The sequence below is a fragment of the Halyomorpha halys genome, unplaced genomic scaffold, assembly GCF_000696795.3.
Source record: "Halyomorpha halys isolate HHAL.00 unplaced genomic scaffold, Hhal_1.1 Scaffold299.1, whole genome shotgun sequence".
Taxonomy (NCBI): domain Eukaryota; kingdom Metazoa; phylum Arthropoda; class Insecta; order Hemiptera; family Pentatomidae; genus Halyomorpha; species Halyomorpha halys.
Window position 1 is genome coordinate 1148050 of NW_027107963.1, and position 26502 is coordinate 1174551.

The window sequence follows — 26502 nt, forward strand, 5'->3', positions numbered from 1 at the left end:
GGGACATTTAGCAGCTCCTGAATTCGCCTCTTAATAGTTGAAAACTCGTTCGATGTTATCGGGTCTTTATACACTGGAGTGTAGTACTATTATGGAAGCATTAAGGGATCCTAATTAGGACCTTAGTGTGAAAGGAATAGGATAGCACTGGGAATATGGGGCTATAAGAAATATGTAAAATTTAAAGGAAGAATATAAATGAGTCATGGAAGAAAAACTTGGGGGTGCGGTCAGCAAAGAAAAATAAACAAAACAACATTTATTTATTTTATGCCGACGTTTCTTAAAAGCAATATAACTTTGTCACGGATTTTGAGTTGAGCCAAACTCTTTGGAAGCCCAAAAAACGCAGTATTTTGGTACTGTTCTGATTTTTGGGCTTTTAAAACTTGAGGAGTGCATACCTCAAAAAATTAACTCTTAATAAAATGGAACAGATTTAAAAACTGCGTCAAATACTCATCCTTTACATTAAATTGAGCACTGCTGTTTGGTCGGGACCTCCAGTCAAAAAGAAATAATTTATTATTTTTTTAGCATATCGTGGGTTTATGAAATGGCAAAGGTCACAGAACTTTCCGCGGAAAAGGAAAGAAAATAGAGTGGAGTGTAGTCAAATTGTCCGGGAGACCCAAGTCCATCTTGGACTGTTGATCCAAAGAAGAATAAAGTTGAAAAATTAATGTCAAACATTACAAAACAACTGGTATTAAACTCAAATGTACCTGGTCAAATCATTAACAAAACAATAAAAATATGAAAAACTCTATAAGACATACATTTTATCAAAAAATAATGTAAATATTCAATATTTACATATGTGACACCATGAAATAAAGATTGTTTCAAAATCTTAATTTTTATTTTTAATCCTTAAGAAATAGGCTTTATGTATTTTTTACAATACTATACTTTAGTTAATATTAATGTGATAAGTAAGTTTGACTAATATGTACGATATAAATTTCTCAATAGATACTTTTTTGTTGTATTTGGAGTGGGGATACGAGAAAAGTGTATATCATATTACAAATATTTTTGTTTCAGATCAGCATTTAAACATTTAATTAATAAATTAAAAAATATATGTCACAATACCTTAGAAAATAAATTATTGTGGAATGAACCGGTTTAAAAAAACACGAGTTTTATTGGTGACTCTCTTCAAGGCCTATTAGGGAGGTTTCGGGAATCAGTTCTCTGGAGAACCTTTAAGCATTGTGGTGTGGGAAGATTGGGTCGCAGACCCAAACTTAGGTGCTTGATTTCTAAATTATTTATTGTAAATTAAATTATAACTTGTGCTATCTACAATATGGCAGGGAACAAACCTGAAGAGGTAAAGTAATTTATTTTATTTTAGCTATTCAGACTAAAAGTTAAAATAGTTACTAGTTACTACTACCATTGTTTCCTTATGGTAAAGGTTACGTGCAAATAAGAATATAATTTTCCATATTTAGTTGTTTCATTCTGTTTTTGATTTTCATTAGGTTTAAGCTAAACGAAAATAATATTACTTTCATTCTATTGTTTTTAAAAAATAAATACTGAAACTTATTTAATATTTTTAAAATCCTAGTTGTTACTTATTATCAAAATGTTCATAGGTAGTAATTTAATCATTGATTCTAGATTCCATTACTCAATATTAGATTAATATTTTTTTGTAACTAATATTTCTAAACCTTTTCAATTCTTGCAAGCTGTTCATCTCAAATTATTAGGTACCATTGTTTGGAAAATATTTTGTTATATTTATAAAAATTTTAATCAATGAGCATTAGTCTAACAGCTCTAAGAAGTTAAGTTGGAATATTTTACAGTAAATGCCAATTGCAATTATTTTGTTTTTAAATAATTTAGTATTTTTTCTATTGTTTGTTTAGTGTTGTTTTTGTTTGAGTGTGTTTTAGTTTAAGTTTTTGTTATTATTATAACCTATTTTGTTTAATTTTTCTATTGTTAAATTTTAGGAAAAAGAAACCGAAAAATCAGTAGATAGCACTAGCGCTGAAGTACCAGACTTATTAATTAAACATCCATTAAATAATTCTTGGTCGTTATGGTATTTTGAAAATGATAAGAAAAAGACATGGCTGCAAAATCTCAAAGAAATTACTAGTTTTGACACAGTTGAAGATTTTTGGAGGTAATCTTTTTAACATTTCTTTTTTTGTTTTGTTTTTAATTTTAAAACTAATAATTTTGGTTTGTGTCAGTGTTTATAACCACATAAAGGCAGCTAGTGAATTGAAGCCTGGTTGTGATTATTGCCTATTCAAGAAAGGTATTCGTCCAATGTGGGAAGATGCTGCCAACAAGCAAGGTGGTAGATGGTTAATAAGTCTTGAAAAGAAGCACAGAACTAGTGAGCTTGACAATTTCTGGCTTGAAATTGTAAGTATTTTGGTTGGTTAATTTTTTTTAGTTTTATATTATCCTTTAGTTAATGGTAATATAAGTAAAATTCTAATGCTTACTCAAATTAATTAGTAATATCTATTACACTTAAAATCAAGTATGAATTATGTTTTATATTTAGAACTTAAAAGTATCAATGAATGGTAAATTATTTTATATTGTAAGTATACAGCTCTATTTATTATTCCTATTACAGAATCATAAAATTCAATTATGGTTGACATTGTTTTAAAACTTTTTAAGTAGTTATGTGAAGCCATTCAATTAACAATAAATTAGCAATTGGTAACTATTTATTATGAAAAATTCTTGAAACTTAAGATATCATCGATGAACCTTCTCTTGTAGTTTACACTATTTTTTTATACTTAATGCAATTTTATAGATTAAATAAATGAAGGTGATCCTATAAATGGAAATGATATGAGAGTGTTTGTATCATAATTTCCATGATCAGTCTTTTATAATTAATAAAAGTTTAAGAATTCAATTACAATTATATTTTTTCAATATATTCTCATTAAGTACATTTTATGAATCGAAGATTTAATGTCCTTAATTAATTCTTTTTTTAATTTCAGTTATTATTAATGATTGGTGAGGCTTTTGAAGAACATACTGATGAGGTATGTGGAGCTACTGTTAATATTAGGCCCAAAATGGATAAAATAGGACTGTGGACTGCTAATGCTGATAAATCTAAGCAAGACACTGTATTAGCCATCGGGTAACTAAATTATTCATTTTATTTAGTTTACTCTATTTATTTAACTTATTTTTGTACCTATACTTTTATATGCTAGTGTTTGTTTTTATGTTTTAATTATAATATGAACCAAAAAGTTGTTAGATTTATATAATTTGGGAAGGTATGTTCTCTCTCTCTCTTTATAGAGATTAAGAAGATTTAGATCCGCACCTGTCAATACAATATTAACAATTAGTAGATTGCCTCATTTTTACATTAATTAAACTAATGACATGGAAGATATGAAGAACAGCACCCAGCAATAACTCCTCTTTGGCTTTTCTTACTTTCAAGTATACTTTCTACTAACAATTATCACTCTTAAGGTTGAAGGAGTGTATTAATTAGTCAAAAAATCTAGCTCTAACTTGATTCTCACCTTTGAAAGGCCTCTTCCTCTTCTGATTTTCAAAACTTCCATTCTCTTACTTATAACAAATTTCGCATAACTATTTCCTTAAGTACTATTCTGTAAGTGGTTACACTTAGACTATTAAGAGCTATGATAGTAGGTTGTGCAGAGTCTTAATCAATGAGAAAAATATATTTAAAACAGTTGTTTTATTCACTTTTTATGCTATTTTTCATACAGTCCATTTTATATTGTTTGAGTTAAAAAAATAGATTGTAAGTGCCTTTCGTGTTTTTCAAATGAATAAAAGACAATGTTGAAATTTGTTGTTCAATGTTTTTTCGCCTTCTAAGCAAATGTTCTTTTGCACCCCTTCTAACTAGGTGGAAACTATCCATATTAACAACTCAATATCCATTAAAAAAGAAACAATATAATAATTAAATTATATAGAGATTAAAAAAATAATTAAAATGACTTTAGTGAATGGAATAAAGTAAGAAAATTATAAACCTGAGTAAGAAAATACTGGAAACACAGAGAAGTATTAATTATCTTTATTATTAATTATATTGTTTTAGTACAGAGCTTTGATTGCTTCTAGTCAAACTATTTTTACACATTACTTTTAATTGTGTATTTTAATCATTTTTGTTTCAGGAGGAAAATCAAAGAAAGGCTAAAACTTCCCCTCAACCAACCTATCCATTACCAGTCTCACTCTGATTCAGCCGTCAAAAATTCTACAGTTATCAAAAGTATTTACAGTATATAAAGCTAGTTTTAGGAATTTCTAATAAATTTCATCAGCAGAAATTTACATCCTCTCTGCTCAAAATTTTTTGATAAAGTAAATAGTTTTTGTGTCTATTTACACTGAAGAAAATTGTTTTATAAGTGAATTGTCTAAATTAAGAGTGTAATAATATCTCCAATATGTAAACTATATTTATACAAATTTTTTATATATTGTTCTTTAATATTTAATAAGAATATTGTTATGTTTTCACTCATTGAAGTTTCTATTTGTTATGAAGTAGGATTGTGACTAATTTCATTAGTATTTCTTTTGTTTCCCTATCGAACATTGCATTTTTTATTACTGTATATAAATATATATCAATTCAATAATGTTTAATTATATATTCGAAAAACTTTTAGATCTAGTTCAAGGTTTTACTTATTTATTCCCCTTAAAAAATATTGTTTATTATATTTATACAATAAAACATATTTTTTGAGAGTAATTAGTACATTTTTATGTTTGATTTCAACAATTATCTCAATTTTATAATAACTTATGGACAGTGATTGTGATCATGTCATGGCCATGAGCAGGTCCCGTTACGGAACAATCAATCTTATATGAAAGACTATTGTACAATTAATGCAAGAGAGTAATGTAAAACTATGTTATTTGTAGATTTTATGTTCTGGTTATTAATGGAAGAAAAAACTAAAATAAATCAAGAAAGAATCATATTCTGGAATTATAGTAAATATTACAAGGAGATTTTAAAATAGGTTACACCAACTTATTTGTGTTTCTCTTTGAGACCGCACCCCCAACCATCTTCTCGTATGTTATCCACGGTCAACTATCTCTCATAATTATAGTTAATATTTGTCATGCCATATTCTGGGTCTTGTCTCTTTTAATTGCAGGGTTATGGTATGATTTATAATTTCATTCCATTCCATTTTAGTTGGATTTTTGGTACAAAGTATTAGATAATACATCTAAAATTGCAGTAGAGAACTCCAATGGGAGTCTTGGCCGAAAAAGAAAAAAAAAAAAATCTAAAATTGCCCGTTGTTATGCTAATTATTTTTGAACTTGCTGGGCTATGTTATTCTGACAAAGCCATTAATAAGCTAATGAAATAAAACATTTAACAAGAAAAATGGACATGGTTTCCTCTTAAGTACCTTTAATCTTAATTTGTTCCAATTCATCTTCATACTTATATTTTTTTAAATAGTTTTATGTTCTGTAAAGTTTTAATTTTTTTATATGGTCAAACTAGATTTTTTTTTTTCTCCTGTTATAATATTATTGCCGAAAAAGATGAGTTTTTCTTGTTCCACTTCTATCAGTAAAATATTCACGAAGAAAGAAATTTGAATGGACCAAAACAGTATATCATCTCATTATTATTATTACATTTATTTATACACACGGTCAATTAGCAATGTTCCATTATTATTATTTATATTTTTCATGTAATGTAGCTTATAATTTTGTAGTACGGATTTTACGATTTGTTTCTTCTTAAACATTTAAGAATGTTTAAGGTTCAACACTGGGTGAGGTGTATATAAATGACACATGGAAGAAAAGTTAGGGAAAAAAATGGTATATTGACATGAGGGGAAAATATCTTTCACCAATAATTACTATTGTTTGTTGCTGACATCATTCTGATGTAACTACATACATATCTCTGATTTAAAGGGCTCAGAGCAGGAATATGATAAGCCAGATGTAATTTTTTTTGTAGTCCAGTTTTGAAAAAAATTCTTAAGTAACAATGTTTGTTAACAAAAATCCTTGTTTGAATTATACTGTTAGATTAACTATTAGGATAAATAGCTTTTAGGTGAAACAAAGCATTTTGAACTTAAAACTATCATCTTCAAAATTGTGGCTTTTCTCAATCTTCCTACAATAATTTAAAAGAGCCCCTATTCACATGTATTAATTTCTGAAATTTATGAGCCATTTGATATTTCTGACTCCTACAGAATGTATCTATACTCCAGGATTTACTTCTTATATTGATGTTTAATTTGAAATAGCACGCTGAATGGACTTCTACTTTTCTTAAAACATGGTATTAATTGAATTGTGTTTAACATCATGTCTAATAATGCTTAAGAGGTTTGTTCAGCAACAGTATTACAATTTTAAATAACCAGACTATCAAAGAGAAATTACTGTTTTCTGCTCACAAAATCTTGGAAATTCTTTTAAGACATTTCTTAATTTTCTGGTAATTTTCAGTTCCACTGTTAGTAAACTATGATAATTATTTCAGTGCCCAAAGAAAACTGATGCATCTCTTCACTCTAGCTGACCAGTTAAATGATATATTTAAGAAGTATAAATATTAAGTATAAGTATAAAGCCTTATAAATGCTGTTCGAGTAGAAGGAATCTATCAAAACTCTTCTTGATTTTTTTTATTTATTTTATTTTTATACCAGATCGGCCTGGTGGGCCTTACATGGTTGATAAACTTATATTATATATATTTTTTAACAGTTGATTATGAGGGGGGTATAGTCATACAAATGACACATCTAAGATTTCACAAATAGTCATACAAATGACACATCTATATACAATGTTCTTATTAAAAAAAAATAAAATAAAATAAATAGATAAGAATAATGCTTCTTAATAAAAGAGGAAAGTAAAATTAATAACAAAAAATAATGATATTGGTACACTTAAATAAAACAAACTATTGTCTTCTAATAGTAAAAAGAAACAAGTTAATTTGAAAAAGGGAAGAGAGAACAAAATAATAATAATGAATAAATAAAATGCATAATAATAATAAGTAAATAGAGGTAGTATGACTATGAATTAATTTTATATTTATTAAAAATTTACAAAAGAATGCCCTGCAGAAGTCTGGGCTTCGGGTTGAGGTTGGGTTTCCCAGGTTGTAGGTCACTGCTCCTTTAACTATCGGCAACTGGAAGTGGAACTTCATGAACCGTTTTTTTGATATAATCCTCTATTGACTCCATTTGAAATTTGCGATGCAATTGGCTATTTCTTACGAACCAAGGAGCATTAACTGCGATTCTTAGGACTTTATTTTGAAAAGATTGTAGTTTTTTCCTTTTCGTGAAGGATGCCGCTCCCCAGACTTCACAGCCGTACATCAGCAGTGGCTTGAGGATTGTTTTAAATATAAGAACAGTTTTTTCTGGTTTTAGTTTGGAATTTCTGTTTAGGATAGGATATAGCATTGCTAACCTTGCATAAGTTTGATGTTTTCTTGATTCATTAAAGAAATGAGAAAAGATTGAAAGAGCTCATTTGTCTTCAAAGCCTTTAGAGTTTTTTTTTAATGTGAAGATATTCTTACTAAGTATTACAGTGTAGCTCAGGTTGGGTTAATGATCTAATTTTACACTTTTTACTGTTTTCTGAAAACATTGGTTTCAATGTCTATGGTGACTTGGTTCTTTACAGGGACTGTGCAACTAAAATAGATAAGGACTTGCTTACTGTCATTTTCAGCTCTCAGACAAGTCCAAGATATAGTAATTTTGTTTCTTGTTTGTCTTAAATATGCTAAGAAGTTACTTTTCTCCTTAAACTATGATTTGACTACAACTATGCTCTCACCACAACTCTTATGCCTTGATCTGAGAACAAAATATATCATATTGATTCACCTTAGCAGAACCTAATAACCTATGTATTTATTAAATTGGATGATGTTTTTATTGCCAATGAACCAAAACCAGAATTGAATTGCAGTAAAACCGATATGCTAAATATATATGTAAATTAAGGTCAGAGTTAAAGAGGCGTGAATGACAAGCTTACATGCTGGATTTGAATCTCAAATGATCACTCCATTCACAGACAAGGTTTTATGAATGCATTCACTTACTCAGTGATGGAATCAGTTTCCTCAAAATCACATTGATTCTATGCTTTGTGTTTTTATTAATACTTTTTTCATATATTTATTTTTACAGCACAAGTTTTATTGAAATAGGTATGTAATAACAGAGGAGTAGGTAGGTATTTCAGTAATTACAAAACAAAACTGCAGTCTATTCATGAGTTATATTAACTCTTTAGGAACATGGTAGTAAATAGGTGTAGGAGGAACCGATTTTAATAGCAATTGAGTATCAATGAATATTGAATTTCAAATATTTTTATCTTTGGTACCAATAAATAAATAAAGAATAAAGAGATTCAGGTAAGTAATTGGCACTATACAGATACATTAAAATATTGAAAATAATATTAATTAGTCAACTTTGGTAGGTAAAAAAATCAATCACAGGTTGTTTAACATTTTCCTATATCCTGTGGTTCAAATAAATATTCATGAATAAGGTGACTCTGTTTTTCAGTCTTAGTTTAAAGGATTCTGATATGTCAATTTTTTCCTTTTACTTATCCATAAAATGCATTCGTATTTATCTATTGTTTATCATTGCTAACAATAAGAACTTTTTATTTTTTTTAATAAACAAAATCATAGGTACATCAGAAAATAAAAAAAAAATCTATATTTAAGCACTATCAGACTATTTCAATGAGGATAAGACCTAGCTGATATTAAACACAATTCAATTCTACATTGACATGGCAAATTTAATCAAAATCGTTTTAAGAAAATTGAAAAAATCGATTCTATAAAGTGGCACTCCAGTCAGTCGATTTTCTAAAAAAAGTTACTGCCGCATCTCAGACATGTTCCCGCCTTAAATATATGATTTCAGTTAAGTACAACTTTTCATTCTTGAGCTAAGCTGCTTAAAAACCATTTTGCGAGGCTAAATTTTTTGGACTCAGGGGACCTCAAAATCTCGAATTCGAAATTTTTCACAATCACAATACTTTCCCTTGCTATATACTTCATGAATAGGTAAGTGAAAGTAAAAGTCAACTAACATTGCACTGGTACTGGTAATAATGGGGGAATATGTCTGGTACTGGGAACATCCCAAGTGGGCCTATTGGTCCTTTTTGCCAACCCCAAGGCAGATCAATGGAATGACTTTTATTCCTCTACTTCGAACCTTTTTGACTTTCTAATAAAATTTAAAAAGGGCACCCAATCTAAAGAGGAAGCCTCATTTTCTAGGATTTTATCAGAGCCTAGAAGCCTATATCTTAGTGACATGAACCAATCACAATCTGTTATGTAACAATGGGCTGTTTCTGGGGCATGTCCGCATAAGTGGCATGTTTTATCGCACTCAACTACCCCACAAACCTTAAGGTTTCTTTTAAGTCTGCAATGACCTGTAAGAACTCCTATCAGCAATCAGAGTTCAAACCAACATTGCAAGTTATTCATATAATATTTTTATTTTTTAACAGATTTGTAAAATGTATAAGTGGGTAGAGGTAAAAATAATTAAAATAGTAAGTTATTTATATTATCACTTTTGCAACATACTTTATACAATCAATAACATCAATTTTAAATATACTATGTTTACTGAATAACATTTTTTATTATTATTACTATAACACAGACTGAAAACAGTGCAGTTCACTCCATCACACACATGATCGGTTTGAGTGATTGGATTTTGGCCTGGCATTAAGGACTCATGTAATTCCAGCCACTCCGCAGGATCCGAGGATTTCACACTCATGGTTGTTCTATATTCCATTGGAACTGTTGAAGTAGAGTGATCATCTGTGACCATCATTTTAAGTTATAATCCTTATAGATACTATTTAAATGCAGATTAACATACAAAGAATATTAAAAATGCACAGCAATATATCTAATATTGAACAGTGAATAGATTATTTATTCTGTTTAATTTAATAACAATTATGCTTAGATTTTTCATGGGCTGAACTAAGATGGCTTAGCATCTCCAAATACTGAAGTATCATTTGATATACACACTGAAGTATCATTTGATATAAACATTTATTTAAGGACGGTTGTATTTATCACTAAATTAAACCAACTTGATAGTATCTTCAAGTTCTCTCTAAAAATGAGCTGAACTTAGTTACATTTTTATAAAAAATATAGATCTCATATTAAAGACGTCATGGATAGATAAACAAGTTGTTTTAATTTTTTAGAAATATTAATCCACAAAAAGTACTATCTTAACTAAGTGTTTTTAACACTTCAACATTTTTATAAGGAAGTATAAAATTTAGAACTGATCAACTTCATCTAGACTTGAGCACATTTTCGACATATTCTTTTATGTCTCTCCTGTTTATTATTTCTAAAGCACTTAAAAGAGTGCCATAAGGGTTAGATAGTCTTTGGCATTTAACTTCATGAACAAAAACTTCAAGGCACTGAAAAGAAAGAAAAAAAAATTAATTGTATTTATATATTGCTTCTGATAAACCTAACATTCAATTTTACTAACTGCATTAAAACAAGTAAGAAAAAATATGGGGATCTAAATACATTTACATTAACTAAAAGCTTTAGAATTAATCATCCAATAATAATAAAATGGGCAACTTTAAGGAGTATACTAAAGGAGTATAATAAACAAGAATGGATGCAACACCCATATTACAGATTTATATATTGAGTTTTAAAATAAGTTTGTAGTGTTTTTTACTGGTGATTTCAATAAAAACTTCAGATTCTTGTAAATACTTTTAAACAATTATATATGACCCATTTTGATCAATATCATGGTGCCATCTTTCAGTTAATTTTGTCCTCCCAGAACTTTTCAGATTTTTTTGCGCAATGAACTCCTCTTTGTGCGTTTTGCAGTCCTTGAGCAAATTAACGTATTTCCCGTAAAGAGAGTTTTGAAGGGCACTAAATAAGTGAAAATCTGCTGGGACAAGGTCTGATGAATAGAGTAGGTGGAAAAAATGGATCATTAACATTGCACTTCAGGAGGGAATTGGTAATGGATAGGCGATCCAATAAATTCTTTTCTGTCAAATTGTGAGGAACTCATGTATCACTTTGAGAAACATATTCCGCAGCCCCCAAATGATTTGAGACACTTGCATGAGATATGTTAAGCGTTTCTGTGATAGCCCGTTTTGTAGAGTGAGGGTAGCCTGACCAATATTTGAATTTGGTCATCATCTACAGTTGAAGGACGACCTGAGTGCTTTGCGCCTTCCAAGTCAAAATAAGTGGTTCTGAACAGAACAAACCACTTACGGACGGTCCTTTCTCTTAAGGCATCACTGCCATACACACTGCAAATTTTGTTAACCGTCTGTGCAGCGGATTTGCCTTTTCGGAAATAAGAAGTCATTAAATGGCGAAAATGAATTTTTTCTCTTCCATCTGAGCAAACAAAATAAGACTTAAAGATAAGGAATCTCAGTTAAAACTGACACCTAAACTAATCCTTTTTTAGAATACGTAATCATTATTGACCAAGTAAACATGATTTTATAAACAGAGAGGATTAAATTGAAATATTGAAAAACACTACGAACTTATTTTACAACCCAATACATATTAACATTAAATAATATTAATAATACAATTATGTAATAGGAAGTCCTGTTTTTAGCTTGTAAAAATCTACTGAACCAATCTCCATCAAATTTTAACTACAGCATCTTCATCATTGTTAGTTTGAACATTCAAACAGGTCCAATTTGATAAATTCTTTTTCCGTCAGGCAGAGAGCTCATTGAGGAAGATTTAACACTTAATAGAATAGGACGCTTTACACTTCATAACATGCTATGACTCATAGGAACAGAGCAGTAAGTAAATGTCAGTCAATCTCAAAAATAATAATTAATACAACTTCCTAGAAGGATTTTGTGGGAATCTATAAGGTTAATTAGTCAAAATATGCCAGGATTTATTGGACTACAGAAAGTCTTCAGGTGGGAAAGCCATAACTATACAGCAAAGAGAAAAAATAAATTGGAAATCATAACAATCAAATCATTTTGATATTAGGGGGATAAAACTCGAAATACAATTTATTCGGAAATCCTATAAATTAATTTTTATTTTGCAATATATTTGTGTAATACTAGAGATGGATGGAAAATATTTGTTTAAAATACAAAGTTCTTCATTTATGAGAGTAGGCGAAGCCGAGATAGGGAATGTCATATTATGTTATAGGGATGAATCCATTATTACAAACCAAATATCTTCCAAATAAATAAGAAAGAGAAGAAAGTAAAACTTATTGATGTTCCAATCCCCAACAATAACAATACAAGCTTAACAATTATGGGTGAGAAAATTTGAAAATATCCTGAACCATTTGGAAAACTTAGTGGTAATTCCATTTATAAATATCAACAGATGGGTTAAATCAAAGTCTATGATGACAGATACAAATGGACAGGAATTACCTCTTGGTGAACTATTGAACTTGAATTGTAAAAACTTTTTAAATATCTTGTTCCCCATCTCAGTTCAGGAGGATAATGTAGTTAATGTCCCAGTTATCCCAGCTGTTACAATACAAGAAAATGACATGGTTGTGACTCAGAAAAAAATGCAAATTTGGACAGCAACTGGCTCAAACAAACTGCATAATTATAGTCTTAATGACTTTAATAGAGCACACCAGTCACTAACAGTTTACTTTAAATGCTTTTGGAAAACAGAATTAAATACACGAAGATATCTGTTCTTGTCATACCTATTTGTTACCAAAAAGGATGCTAAGGGTTGTAAGGATTGCTTGTCATTGGCAACTTAAAAGCTTCAAAGGGAAAACGTGAGATAGTATGCATTGACAATCAGAAGGGATTTGAATCAGTTCCCCACAATGAGCTTCTATCAAGCTGTATGTCAGAAATGAGAATGGTGAGGACATTCATATGCAGAAGGGACTAGATAAATTGGATGACTGTATATCAAGAACAGAAAAGCTGAAAGTTGCCAATTCAAACCACAACTTCTGATTGTCAAGAACTGTATGGAGCACCCACAGTAAAAGATTTTCTCCAGCCAGTACTGTGCATGCTCAGAACAGTTTTTGACAATGCAATAATTAGAGACCTGAACGAAAAAGATTTGTACAAATATCTAGGTATACATCAGCTTTTGGAAGTTAAGAATGATGTAAAAAATCAATTTAAATATAAGTTCAAAAGACGTGAAAAGATTATCCTCTTAAACTATCTTACAGGAAAAAAATATTGTAAAAGCTTTAAAATGTGAGAAAACCCTTATTATCTTATTCCTTTGGCATTGTAAAATGGACCTCTACTGGACCTGGATTCTACAGACTCTTATATAAGAGAACAAGGTGAATTACTGGAAACATCATCCCAAACTGAGAGTGGTAAGACTCTTCCTAACAACATGGGAGGATAAGGGTTTTAAAGTTAACAGGCTTGAAAACCCTCGTTCCCAAGCAATGAAGAAAAACATTTCAGGAACTAGTTTAGAGCAAATGAGACATTGAGAGTCACTCGACTATTGCTGCATTTGACAGAGGCTACACTATACTAAGCTTTCAATACATTTTCTGCTTCAGAAGTGAAAATCAAAAAGAAATATATGGAACGTTTTACCTAAATTTGACGGCAATGTGGCTGTGTATTAAGGTGGGGGACTTCCCTGAAGCAGAGGGATCACATCAGACTGTCAAGTACTCACTGGTGAAGAATATTTGCTGAGGTAAGACAACAGGGATAAATTGTGCATCAAGAAATTTGAAATTCTCAATGCCATTTTTCCTTATTATAAGTATAGCTTATAATTTTAATGGAAAGACACTACCTATATTGAGACCATGTCATCAGAACTGACTACAATATTCCTAACAACAAACCTGCTCTTTTGTTAAAGGAAGAAAAATATGCAAATATTATTGAATTATTTTAAAAAACAGAAGAAGGTGGTCCATAAAAATATGTAATGAATACAATGGTTTCAGCCCACTTTTAAGCCTTTTGCCAAAGTGGTACGAAAACAAAATAAAAGAACACAAAGAGAATGATGAGAGTTTATATAAGATAAAAAAATAGTAGAACTAGAAAATAAAACAAATTAATACAGCTGACATTAGAATTGAATACTGAAAAGTTCTACTGTAAAAACCAAGCTCTAGCAATGTAACTTCAATGAGAAAAAAACATTAAAAAATAATTATGCCTAATTTAATGTTAAATAATAATCCATAATTATTCAATACACATTGTTAATAATTGGGGTACCTTTCTTGTTTTATCGCCATTGTGGTCTTCAATTAAGTCAATTTCTTTTTCTGGAATAATCTGCAGTGCTCTCGCAAAGTTTTTCCAAAATCTGTCAATATTTCTAGAAATATAATTCATAACTGTAAAAAAATAGAGATTTAATCAAAACACTAACCCATTGCTACACCTTATAACTTTTAAAAATAGGAGAAGGTGGTCAGGGTGGCTCACAAAAAAATAAAAAATATACAAAAATGTAATGAATAGAGAGGCTTCAGCCTACTTTGTAAGCCTTCTAAAGGAGTGCAAAGACAAAATAAAACAAAGTACATGAAGAGATGGAAGAGAGTTTATGAAAGGTAAAAGATATAGTAGAAGAACTAGAAAAGAACACAAATAAATACGTCTGATAGATTGGAACTGGACCTTGCAAGGTACTGTAAAAAAACAAGCTCTTGCAGAGGAACTTCAAAACTAGCATTACAATGCTACAAGCAGTTACTCAATTTCCACTGAAAAGGAACTGTTGGGGGGTTTGTGTATCCTTTTTGAGTGAGTGGAAGTCGACACCTGTTATCTATTTAAAGAAAAAATGATACTCTAATTCGCAATTATTAATTTTTAAAATTTGCACGACTTGAACTTGTTTGTACAGTAAAACCTATTGAAAGTAAAATAAAACCAATAAATAAATATAGTGTATCTAAATTACGTAAAAAAAAACAAGGTAAGAAAAAGAAATAAACAGAAGTAACGTGACAGATGGGGCGATGAATATAAATTCACAGTGAGTAATATCTATTTAAATAAAATAAACTACATAATGAGGAAAAGTTGAATAAAATGAAATACAATAAAAAATATAGAAATAAATTATGAAGGAATGGTATATAGGTATTCATTATTAGTTACATACTATTTTTTTTGTTAACTACACTGTGTACCATCTTGATTAATTACCATGGTCATTACAAAAAATAAGAAATTGGATTATGATACAAAAAGTTATTAATTTGATATTATATAAGGAAAATACCTTCAAAGGGTAAAGAGAATTCTGGTATACTGGAATGAATTTGTTTATCCTGGTAGAAGGCTAAATTAATTGGGGCTTTGGGAGTTTTGGAAAGCCAATCAGACTGAATAACTAAATGTCTTCCAATTTTTTTCTTAGATACATCATCAACTTCTTCAACTATGTCATAAAGTTTACCAATATTATTATAACCAATTACACATCTTTTTTCTAGTATTTTGAGAAGTTCTTCCATGTTATTAATATTTTCATAACGTCGGACTGAGTTTATATAATCTTTAAATTTGCGTTTAATTGACTCTAGGTTTTCGTCAGATAACTTACTGTCACACAACAACTGAAAAATTTGGCGATAATTATCCTGTAAAATTTCAAATCTTGGGTTTTCCATATTGTGAATGCTTATCAGAACCATAGAATATATAGGACCAGTATTATATTAACTTGAATTTTGACAAACATTCCGAAAGTGTATTTTTATTCATGAACGAGCCATTCAGATTCTATTTGAAGAAGCGGTAAGAAGGAGGTAAGCCTTAAGGACGAGTGAAGATAAAAAAGTGTGTTTTATTGGGTTCCGAAGACATGCTTACAATACATAGTTGGATAGTTAATTAAACCTTATGTTTAAAGTAGTAATAATTTTAGTCACTTTTTTTAATAAACATTCTTATTTTTAAAATTTTTGAAAACGTGAGAACAGTTATGTGAGTAGACAGACCAAACATTTATTACGTTTTTAACTAAATAATTAAAAAACACTATCCAAATTATAGTCTCAAAACATTTATTTCATTTACACGTCCAACGTTTCGGCCAATCCGGCCATCTTCAGGGACAATCTTAATTTACTATGAGACATATCATTTAACTATTTTTAAAAAACTCCATACAGGCTATTCTGCCCAGGTCAAAACTTTATATCTAATATGTCAAAAATACATTAAAAATCACAGTCAAATTCATTATCTTTTACCACTCTTTATACACTTTTATTATAACCTCTCTTATAGGTTATAATAAAAGTGTATAAAGAGTGGTAAAAGATAAAGAATTTGACTGTGATTTTTAATGTATTTTTGACATATTAGATATAAAGTTTTGACCTGGGCAGAATAGCCTGTATGGAGTTTTTTTAAAATAGTTAAATGATATGTCTCATAGTAAATTAAGATTGTCCCTGAAGATGGCCGGATTGGCCGAAACGTTGGACGTGTAAATGAAATAAATGTTTTGAGACTATAATTTGGATAGTGTTTTTTAATTATTTAGTAAAAAATTTACCAGTCTCAAGAAAGAAATTTAAAGATTATAAATTTATTACGTTATTAACAGATGTAAGAAATAAAAAATTTAAATAATAGACTTTTTATAATTATTTTCAGTTTTTTTTATTTATGTATCAACAATTTTTCACGATCGAATACTTCCCCTAGCAATATCTTCTTAAGTAAAAGCAAAAATCAACACCTGTCTACTATTAAAAAATAAAAAAATTAGAGAGCAGCAGAGCTCTATCACTAAATTTTAGTTTATTAAATTTAATATACAGTCTCTAATTATTTTAACAGTAAATATATTCTGAAATCCTTGATATTCGTATTGAGATGTGTCAGTTTGAAAAGAACAAAGAGATAAGCATGAATTTCTCCATAATAGTTTAATGGATTTTCATTGTTGATGCACCAAATTATTGAAAATAACATTTACTATTTAGTTCTATTTGTGATTAAATGGAAAATTTTACAGATAATTACATAATTCTAGAAAATACCTATTCAAACATAAACCAGGACTCCTTGGGTATGGCCGAACCCCCACTTTTTTGCTTCACTTCTACTTAGAAGAGTGGTGTTATTCGAATCCGAATGAATTAAGAAACAAAGTAGTATAGCATAACGTGTTATGTATACTATTAATAGTAGATGAAAAGAAGGTAGTGGAGATTTGCGTCATCAGGGAGAAACCATGAAATGTTTTCCTGATCAAATCTTTTTGACAATCAGATTTAAGTGAAACTTCTTTGGGCACCGTTGAGCAAAGGGGAAGGGGGAGGGGGCAGCTGCTTCCTCCTGCCCCCGCTGGGTGCGCCCATATGTACAATTAGGTTAGGTTTAGACAAATTTCTAAATAGTTTAAAAAAAGTATTTCTAGAACTTGGAAAAAATAATCAATTTTTTAGATAATTTTACTTTTTTTTCTCTTTCTTATTCATTATTTAACAGCATAAATAACGTGGTACATCCAAAAAATATTTTGTAACTCATATATTTAAATAAATATAAGCATTTTATTAGGTATTCAATGTTTTTTATTTTTAAGTTATTTCTTAATAGTTACCTGACTATGGCTGAGCCAAAAGGAGAGTATTGTACTTAAGCGTGTCTCATAATTTATTCATTAGTAGGTATGTAACTATTTTTCGAGCAAATGGCTCAACCCTTTTTTAAAGTTTTATCTTTAAAATTATTAAATGAGATCCTGTGATTGTTTTGAAACTATCAAAGGTCAAAATACTGAGAAATTATTGTTTTAAATGAGTTGAATCGGTTCATCTGTAGCTTTGTAACCATTTTTTGAGCGGACAGCACAACAAATTTTTAGGTTTGATGCCTCAAGTTACTCAGTAATATCTCATGAGTGTTTAGAATCAATATAAGCCCAAAATATTATATTTCATTACCTCCTTTAATAACCAAACGCAGGAGGTGGGAGGTTTGAGAAACAACTACAATTTAATATGAAAATTGTTTGTGTCTGGTTAGGGCATTTATAGAAAATTTATTTCATTAACTTATGATGTTTCTTGTGTGCTAATAGTGAAATATTGTGTAGTGAATTGGTGGATAACCTTGAACATCACTTAAATTGGGTGTTAAATGTGTGATGGAACAATTTAGAATTACAGGAAATATATTTTTGGCTAAGATATTGTTTAAATTATGTAGCAACTAGTTAGCGAAATCTAGCATAAGAGTGCTAAATTTTAAAATTAAGTAACATGAAATTCACAGTCACAGTTAAAGTTGACATTAGTTTTGACCAAAACATTGCCGTTAAGCTACTATTTTATTTATTAAAAGAAAAATAGAATATCACATGTTCAAACTGAAGTAGATTCCTATTCTTATACCTATTCACATAAAAAACATATTCATATTAAAGCATTTTCTATTCACATTTTAGTTGAAGGAAATTCATCCAAATATAAAATACCAATATCCGAAAAACTATATAAAGTTACTGCTTTTTTTATGAAAATTATAGTAAGTGAAGATGTTTATAAATTATGAACAAATATATTCAGTCCAATACATCTATACATGTAAACATGTAAAAAGTATATTAATGTATCTTCTTTTAAGTACGAGAGCCTTGGGGCGTTGAAGGCATCTGACTACTAAAACATGTTTTATTATTATCTGACAGCTTCACTGATAACTCACCATTATGTTTAAGGCTAAGAAATATTTCATAAGTTCAGTTGCAGAAGGCGAGATTAATCTCCTTTATTCGCTCCTCTACACTCCCATAGAGAACTAGAGCCAAGATGGAGTTTTCGGAATAGGTGAGCGTGTTGTGTGCTATTCGTAAGCGGAAAATGAGGACCTACTGTTGTCGAACGAGTTCATATATGGCATATCATGATGTGAGGAGCACCTAATCTATTTTTGCCTAGTGGCGGCTTTATTTTTTCGAGACTGAGAGCACCGTCGAACTGCAGACTCGAGGCCCCCTTCTTGGACAGCTGGCCTGTCCAACCATTTCAAGCGGTGCCCTGTGATTCATTGCAGGATGACATTCTTGTGCATGGCCATTAGTCTTTTAAGTTCTGTGGCAAATTTTCTCAGGCTTTATTCCACTCCGACTTGAGGGACTGCGACTATGATGCTGTATCAGTAAGGTAACATCATAATATGAAATTTTGTTTCGAGGTTCCTGGTCTCTTTCTTGTTCTAAGCAGTCTCGATGCTTCACAGATAGCTTCATGCTCAGCACAATAATTTGGAGAAGCAAAGCCAGTTGGAACATTCTTTTCAATAATGTTGCCTTTTGGTAATTGTAAATGGTTATTGATCATTCCATTTGTGGTCGATCCGTCAGTGTATATTAGAGTCCGCTGGCCTTTTGGATATATGATGTTTATTAGCTAATGCTATTGGAATGGAATGATACTTCATAGATCCCTTCGGAGCGTTTTCGTTGCTTTTGATACCAGGGATGGTAAACAAGTTTTGTGGTTTCGGAGATTCAAGCCAGAAAGGTCTGCCTTCTACAGCTGTTGATCGTTGTTAATTCAAAGAAGCCCACTTTGAAGTGATATTGAGAATACTTTGTCGCTTTATTCGAATAATATTTCTTTCTGAGACCATTTTTTGAAATGCATGTTTTGCGGCGTACTTGGCTTTTGCATCTAGGTGAAGCCGTTTCATTATCTCCTAACTTCTATCGGGGGAAGTTTCGTAAAATCCTCCATTTTGCCAGTTGGTATGGACATCATTGCTCTTGTCATAATCCTTAGTCCCTCATTTTGCACGGTCGAGACTTTTCGGAGGTTCGAGGTAGTAGCAGTCCCTCAGCCGGTGATCTCGTACTACAAGGGGGCTTGACAAAACCAGTGTATAACAACCGCAATGCTCTTAGCTCTCCGTCACAGATAGACTCAGCTATTTCCTTCTTCTGGGTGGTTCTTATTATTCCCTTTTGAATAGACTGTTTGATGTGAGGTTTCCATGTGAACCTTGGGTCGAGCGTATGACCAGGGTAAGTGGGGCTTCCATCAATGACTAGATTAGTCTAGTTAAAATTAAGAGTATCCAGCATATTGTGAAAAGGCTAAATATTGAATAATTGGTTACTGTCATGTTATCGGTCGTTACCGATTTCTCTGATCACAAGAGACATCCAGATATCCAGAGACATTTGCATCCGGAAATTCGCTGCGAGTATAGAAGTTGATCTACTCAAGAGTCATCTGCGAACAGAGACGGTTTAACTTTATTTGACAGATCTTTAATAATGTCATTTATAGAATATTAGTAATAGTACTGGAGAGGGAGGTACTCCCAGAGGTATGCTGTTTTCGTATCCCCGTTCTCCATTATTCTCATTATTCCGATGTTACTTGGTTTTAGCATCTTATAGCCTTAAGGTTTTTTTACTTTGTTCTTCATCTGTTTTTTCCTTAGAGGGCTTATATTAATAGCCTTGTGTCACCTTTAAAGGTGCAGCTTCTCTAAAACGTGAGAGGAATACTAGAACAAACCCGTTTTTTGTAATTAAACAAGGACTGGACCTGAGTAGATTTAATTTAATAAACTAAATATCCATTAAGTTAGTCAATTTTTGAATTAATGTTTTCTTAAAACAGTTAATGAAGAATTGTCTTTTAGAAAAATATTAATTAATAAAGTTTGATCTAAATAAATAAGTAATTGTTGCTGCTATAACGATGAAAGTTTTTTTATTAAAGAAATAAAAATAAACATCAATTATATCATTAACCTCCCTCACCTGCAACCACGAAATGAGATAACCCAACCCTCATTTTAATCAAAAGTGAAGCCAAAGAGTGGGGTGTTGTCCACTTCTCTGGAGCGTTTCCGTAAATAGGGAATTTCCACATCTGTAAAATCAAAATGTAAAATCTTTAGTTTAATCGCAGACGTGGACTGGTAAATTAATAATTTAAAGTAATAATTTGGCTCATTAACACTGAATTAATTCAGAAATTCATTAGGAGATTAAAAAAAACTCATTATAACACGAATATAACATTTCTTAATGTAATATAACTGAATGTAACCTTTCTTCCCTTCGATTTTTTTGTTATTTCTTTTCAAGTATTAATGAAACATTTAGATCACATTATATTCTTTTTCCAGTTAAAAGCTAGTGGATCAGAATTCTTTAATGGTAAGACACCCACTCCAATTCTAACATGCCTTTGGAGCCCTATAAGCCCGCCTTTTTGGCTTCACTTTGCTTGACAACTTACGCCCTCTATTATACTCGTTCCTCCGATGTGATAATGGCAGCAAGGATAGTGTGGGCGCGATTTCTTTTAAGATCAAGTCACTTCATAATCCTGACCTTTGGACGAATGTTTTTAACTTTTCTCTTAAAAAATTGAAATAACTTTCGCAATGAAATCTTACCAAGATTTAATATCTAAATAATAAATTTTCAACCCCAACCGATTACATACCTCTCCAATCTATCACAGATCCACTGCCATGCTTCACCGTTTGTATGTGCATGGGTATAATATGTTTCAATGCCATGATATTTGTCTTTATTCAGATTTTCTTTTATTTCCTTCCTCCATGGTTTATTTATATTATCATTTCCCATCCAAGTTAAACTATGATCCATATATGGTATAAAGATCTTTTGTCCTAATAATTTAAATCTTTAATTCCAAAACATAATGTTTTTTTAAAATGATATTTAGGGCTTTCTCCTTACCACTCGGTTGAAAAACCCTTGTTATCGTTTCATTCTTCTTTCTGTTATGGAGTGTACATTAATCCTTTAGTAGAAGCAACATATGTTGCTGACTATTTAACCATTATTATGGGATTAGACTTAATTTGTTTCAATAAATTCTGTCCATCGCAGAATTGAATGTTTTTTAAGTCTACCGTTTTTTTTTTGTTAATTGATTAAAACTACTGTGAAATTATATTTTCCTCTTACAGTTAGAACACTAGCCAGATTTATTCTAATTTTTTTCCGAATTCACGGACAGAATATCCTTCCTCTCGGAATCAAATGATAATCTCTCGCTCCGCATTGGGAACTTCATTCCATTTCAAGCTTGTTATATATATATAAATAATATAAATTAAGTAATTACTATGTTAACTTTTAATTGTCATTTAAAAATTTTAATTCCACTTTTGAAAGCTATATGAATTAGAAAAAAATAATTTTATCTGAATCTAAACCGTAATCAATTCTATGTTTACAAGTGTATTTGACTTTTGTCCTAAGGTGACTTGTATTTATTTATTCTAAGTAAAAATTATCAAACGACTTTTCTATGAGATATTTTCTTAACCCTGTACTTCTGGAAATAAAATAATCTTTTAGTGAGAAAAAACAGAAAGAAGGGATATGCGATAAATTTGTTGAGTGTATGTAAGCTTTCGTTTTTAACTATATGTATCAATCTTCAAAGATTTACTCAAAACTTTGCTATAGAAATAAGAATCAAGTTGTAATATAGAAGCACACACACGCGCTCCCTAAAATTCATCAAACCTGGATTGACTACTTCCGCAAACGCAATCAAATTCGTTAACAATTTTGTGGAATCTTGGGGATCCACTGTACTCTGAAATCTTCACATATTGTGAATCAATCCTCTCTTTTTTTACTCACTTCATCGAAAGACTCTTCGTTTTGTTATAATTGAACAAATTAGCTATTAATACACATGTGAATAAAATGTCGGCATTGTATACTCTTCTTATTATGGTTTCTACTTAACTTTATTATCAAAACGCTAAATAGCGTATTTTAAAGCTCTTTGAAGGTTTATTTTAATTTTAGTGAGGTAAATTCTTCCCAACTTCATCAATAAGAAAAATAATATTAATACCAATTATTATAATAACCTAGTAGCGATCTATTATCCTTTTTACATGTAAAAAAAAATTATATAGAGGTTCTTATGAAACTCAGGAAGTTAAAAACTAAAAGGTTTTACATTTTTTTTTCTGTGCAAATTAATAGAAATTGTTTTTTCTGGTCTGTTTTACAAGGAATAAACTCATTTAAATCAATATTCAGAAACGAAATTAATATTTATTTGTCATTTGAAGAAGAGCATATCGATAGCTAAGCTGAACATATCGATAGTTATTAACTCGTGAAGCGGCCTTTATCTAGCCCTACCCTCACTCAATCTCGTCAGTTCCTTTTCGTTGCCGTTATTCGAATGGTGTGGGAGTTCGTTTAGTTCTATAGATCGTTTTATGCAGTTATTTATTTTTTATTTTATTTATTTTTTTGGCCACTCCATGTAGTGGTTAAGTGTGTTTATAAAGGAGTGGGGGAACTGGGTATTTTAGCGGATTGTTAGATGAGAACGTTGTGTCAGTTAACGTTAGTGCCGTGTACGAACCGGCTTTGTATTAGCGGTAGAAATTTACTTTTATTAAAGAAACTTTACTGCATATTGCCTTCTAATTTGAGATAATACACGTTTTTAATTTGTTGTAACAAAATAGCATTTATTTATTATTAGTAACGTGTGGTAGTAATCATTGATGAAAATGAGAAGCTATTATGATGTTCCTAATAGGAATTATTCCTACATATTTAACTTTGAAGAAGAATTTGAACATCAGGACACAAGAGTATGGATGACTAAGAATTGGACTATTAGCTTCTATATTTGTGGATTATATATGATTTTAATTTTTGGTGGTCAGCATTATATGCAAAGTCGACCTCGATTTAACTTGAAAGGAGTTTTGTGTGTTTGGAACTCTTTACTTGCTGCATTTAGTTTGATGGGTGCATTTAGAACTGCTCCAGAACTTTTTCATGTTTTGAAGACTTATGGAGTTTACCATTCAATATGCATTCCAAGGTATGTATATTGATTCACACTTCAATATATATCATAGGATTTTATTCATCTTCTCATTTTAGTGCTAATGAGTATAAGATACTTTAGGAAGCTCACACACTTCTTTCAATCAAAATCATTAGTCAGATTTTAATATGTTATAGGAATCACTTAATTATTGATAGTGAATCTTATTATTTTTCACGGCATTAGGATTCATTGAATCAAAAGAATCTGCCTTCACAGCATTATTGCAAAATATTTTTGTTTACTTTCGTAATTAGTCCTACCTATAACATTCAAGGTTTTTTTTTCTTTTTCATCTAAATAGCATAGCTAGTTGTTACTTTTATTTTATTTTTTCAAAATATTTTATCTAGAGAAAAGATAAAAAATATTTTTGTTACAGCTTTATTGAGCATGATCGAGTTGCTGGAGTATGGACGTGGCTCTTTGTTCTTTCGAAACTCCCTGAACTTGGTGATACAGTTTTTATTGTTCTTAGAAAACAACCATTAATATTCCTGCACTGGTATCATCACATAACAGTGTTTTTGTACTCCTGGTTCTCCTACACTGAATACACTGCCACTGCCAGGTGGTTTGTAGTTATGAATTTCTGTGTACATTCTATTATGTACACATATTATGCACTTCGTTCAATGGGATATCGCTTACCTAGACGTTTTGCTATGCTCATTACTACATGCCAAATAGCTCAGATGGTTGTCGGGTGTACTGTGAATATTTGGGCAGCTCAGTATCTTCAGGAGCATCAACCATGCCATGTGTCTACTATGAATGTTAAGCTCTCCATTGCCATGTATTTTAGTTATTTTGTATTATTTGCTAGATTCTTTTATAAATCATATTTAGATGCTGAAAACAGTAAAAAATCGAAAACACCAAATAATGTTCCAGGTGGTTATACAAGTAATCAACAAATTGGAAAAGTCAAATATCAGTAATATAAGTAAATATACGATTTAGTATACATACGACTGTAGAAGAGGAAACTTGTAGTTCTTATTTCTATATATTTTTCTTCTTTATCATTTTACATACAATATCATTGTATGTTCTTGTGCTTCAAAAATCAAGAAATAAATAGAAAATTTGTATTTTTGAGGTTTTAATAATATAACATAATAAGTTTTCTTCATGTGGATACTTCATGATATGATAGTACATTAATTAATAATGTTGAAAACGTTTGTCTGATAATCAGACCCGAAATGATTGAGAACTAAGTTGATCATGTGATAATGTTAACATAATTTAACTTGATTAAACTTAATTTAATTTAATGCAACTTCAATTTAACTGGGTTAAATTGAAGTTACATTTTGATTAGTGATCATATAATTTTATATAATTCAAAATGATTTTTTGAAACAATTTACATAGATATATTGTTATGTATGAGTATAGATCTGTTGTTTCTTTTTTAATTTGATTAAATTTTATTGAGATTAATTCTTAAAGGATTATCTCTTAATATATGATGAATGTCTGATTTCTAAATAATTCTAAATTAATAATGGTTTAATACCAAAACAATGTTCTTAGTGTAATAGTATTTTTTATTTTCTTAAATAAAGCTAGTGATTTTTATTGATAGAGTTAGCTTCAGTGAATAAGATTAATTTTTGAAATGAAAATTAGAAATTTTCAGTAATTTTTTTTTTAATCAATAAATGTGATAAATATATAATAACTTAATTTGCCTTCCATTTATGCATTGATGTATTTTTAAATTAATGGGTTATATTAATTAAATTTCATTAACATTCCTGAATGCATTACAAGTAAATGCTTTGATTCCAGGATGAACTATATGTTTGTTTTGATTATAAAATTGGGTACAGTAGTTCTGCGATTGATTTATTTGTTAAGAAACCAAAATGTGTGGAAAGATTCTTATGATGCTTTTTTAATTCATTGGAATCTTCTCATTAACTCATATTCACTTTTAAAACTAAATAGTAGTTATTAATTTATGGTGATTATATTTTATGCATTTATGTGCCTGAATTTTGTTTAGTTATTGTTATTTGTAATTATTTATGTGGATATCGATAAACTATTTGTAACCTGTAAAAAAATGTTTATATATTTCTGACTGCCAATTGTAAAGTCATGTGTAAATAATATACATAATATTTATACCTATTTGACAGAAGTGATTCATATGCCACACAAGTGTAAAATTTACATGGCCCTTAACTGGAAATTGTATCACAGAGAATACAATTTTGCTTAGTTTTATTGAAAATAAAATTTAAAAACCAGCAAAAAAAAAATAGTTTTTATAATGTGAATGTAATTATTTTTGAAGTTCTTTAAATGCTTAGAGATAAGTTGAACTAGTCGTTTATTTATTTAATTTAATACATTGTTAAAAAGAAATTTTTGTTCTGAACAAAAAATATAATTTGTTAACTTGATTTTTGTTTCATTTATTATCCTAGTCTAATGGTTCAAAGATTATATTATTGATTGAAGC

At 29.9% G+C, this 26502-nt stretch overlaps 3 protein-coding genes across 3 annotated transcripts; 2 read left to right on the plus strand and 1 right to left on the minus strand.

Moving 5' to 3' along the window:
• Positions 1-1183: 1183 nt before the first annotated feature.
• Positions 1184-4691, plus strand: LOC106680945 (eukaryotic translation initiation factor 4E). The gene is made up of 5 exons (XM_014420988.3): positions 1184-1339; positions 1977-2152; positions 2223-2400; positions 3006-3151; positions 4185-4691. The coding sequence occupies exons 1-5, from the start codon at positions 1316-1318 to the stop codon at positions 4297-4299; spliced, it is 639 nt and encodes a 212-aa protein (XP_014276474.1). The 5' UTR covers positions 1184-1315; the 3' UTR covers positions 4300-4691.
• Positions 4692-9649: 4958 nt separating this feature from the next.
• LOC106680940 (uncharacterized) lies at positions 9650-15912 on the minus strand. The gene is made up of 3 exons (XM_014420982.3): positions 15416-15912; positions 14398-14519; positions 9650-10569 (listed from the first exon to the last, which is right to left on the minus strand). Exons 1-3 carry the CDS (start codon positions 15828-15830, stop codon positions 10435-10437), a joined length of 672 nt encoding a protein of 223 aa, XP_014276468.1. The 5' UTR covers positions 15831-15912; the 3' UTR covers positions 9650-10434.
• A 7642-nt stretch (positions 15913-23554) lies between these two features.
• Positions 23555-25077, plus strand: Baldspot (elongation of very long chain fatty acids protein baldspot). Its single transcript, XM_014420981.3, has 2 exons — positions 23555-24017; positions 24406-25077. Exons 1-2 carry the CDS (start codon positions 23692-23694, stop codon positions 24962-24964), a joined length of 885 nt encoding a protein of 294 aa, XP_014276467.1. The 5' UTR covers positions 23555-23691; the 3' UTR covers positions 24965-25077.
• Positions 25078-26502: the final 1425 nt, after the last annotated feature.

What these genes read in the sequence shown, in the direction of transcription:
- Baldspot (XM_014420981.3), top strand. Translation starts at nt 23,692, where the DNA reads ATGAAAATGAGAAGCTATTATGATGTTCCTAATAGGAATTATTCCTAC. An exon ending in CATTCAATATGCATTCCAAG is followed by an intron (nt 24,018 to 24,405) that starts GTATGTATATTG and finishes TTTTTGTTACAG; the next exon opens with CTTTATTGAGCATGATCGAG.
- LOC106680945 (XM_014420988.3), top strand. Translation starts at nt 1,316, where the DNA reads ATGGCAGGGAACAAACCTGAAGAG. An exon ending in CAGGGAACAAACCTGAAGAG is followed by an intron (nt 1,340 to 1,976) that starts GTAAAGTAATTT and finishes GTTAAATTTTAG; the next exon opens with GAAAAAGAAACCGAAAAATC. An exon ending in GACACTGTATTAGCCATCGG is followed by an intron (nt 3,152 to 4,184) that starts GTAACTAAATTA and finishes TTTTTGTTTCAG; the next exon opens with GAGGAAAATCAAAGAAAGGC.
- LOC106680940 (XM_014420982.3), bottom strand. Translation starts at nt 15,830, where the DNA reads ATGGTTCTGATAAGCATTCACAATATGGAAAACCCAAGATTTGAAATT. An exon ending in ATTCTCTTTACCCTTTGAAG is followed by an intron (nt 14,520 to 15,415) that starts GTATTTTCCTTA and finishes ATTTTTTTACAG; the next exon opens with TTATGAATTATATTTCTAGA. An exon ending in ATGGCGATAAAACAAGAAAG is followed by an intron (nt 10,570 to 14,397) that starts GTACCCCAATTA and finishes CTTTCTTTTCAG; the next exon opens with TGCCTTGAAGTTTTTGTTCA.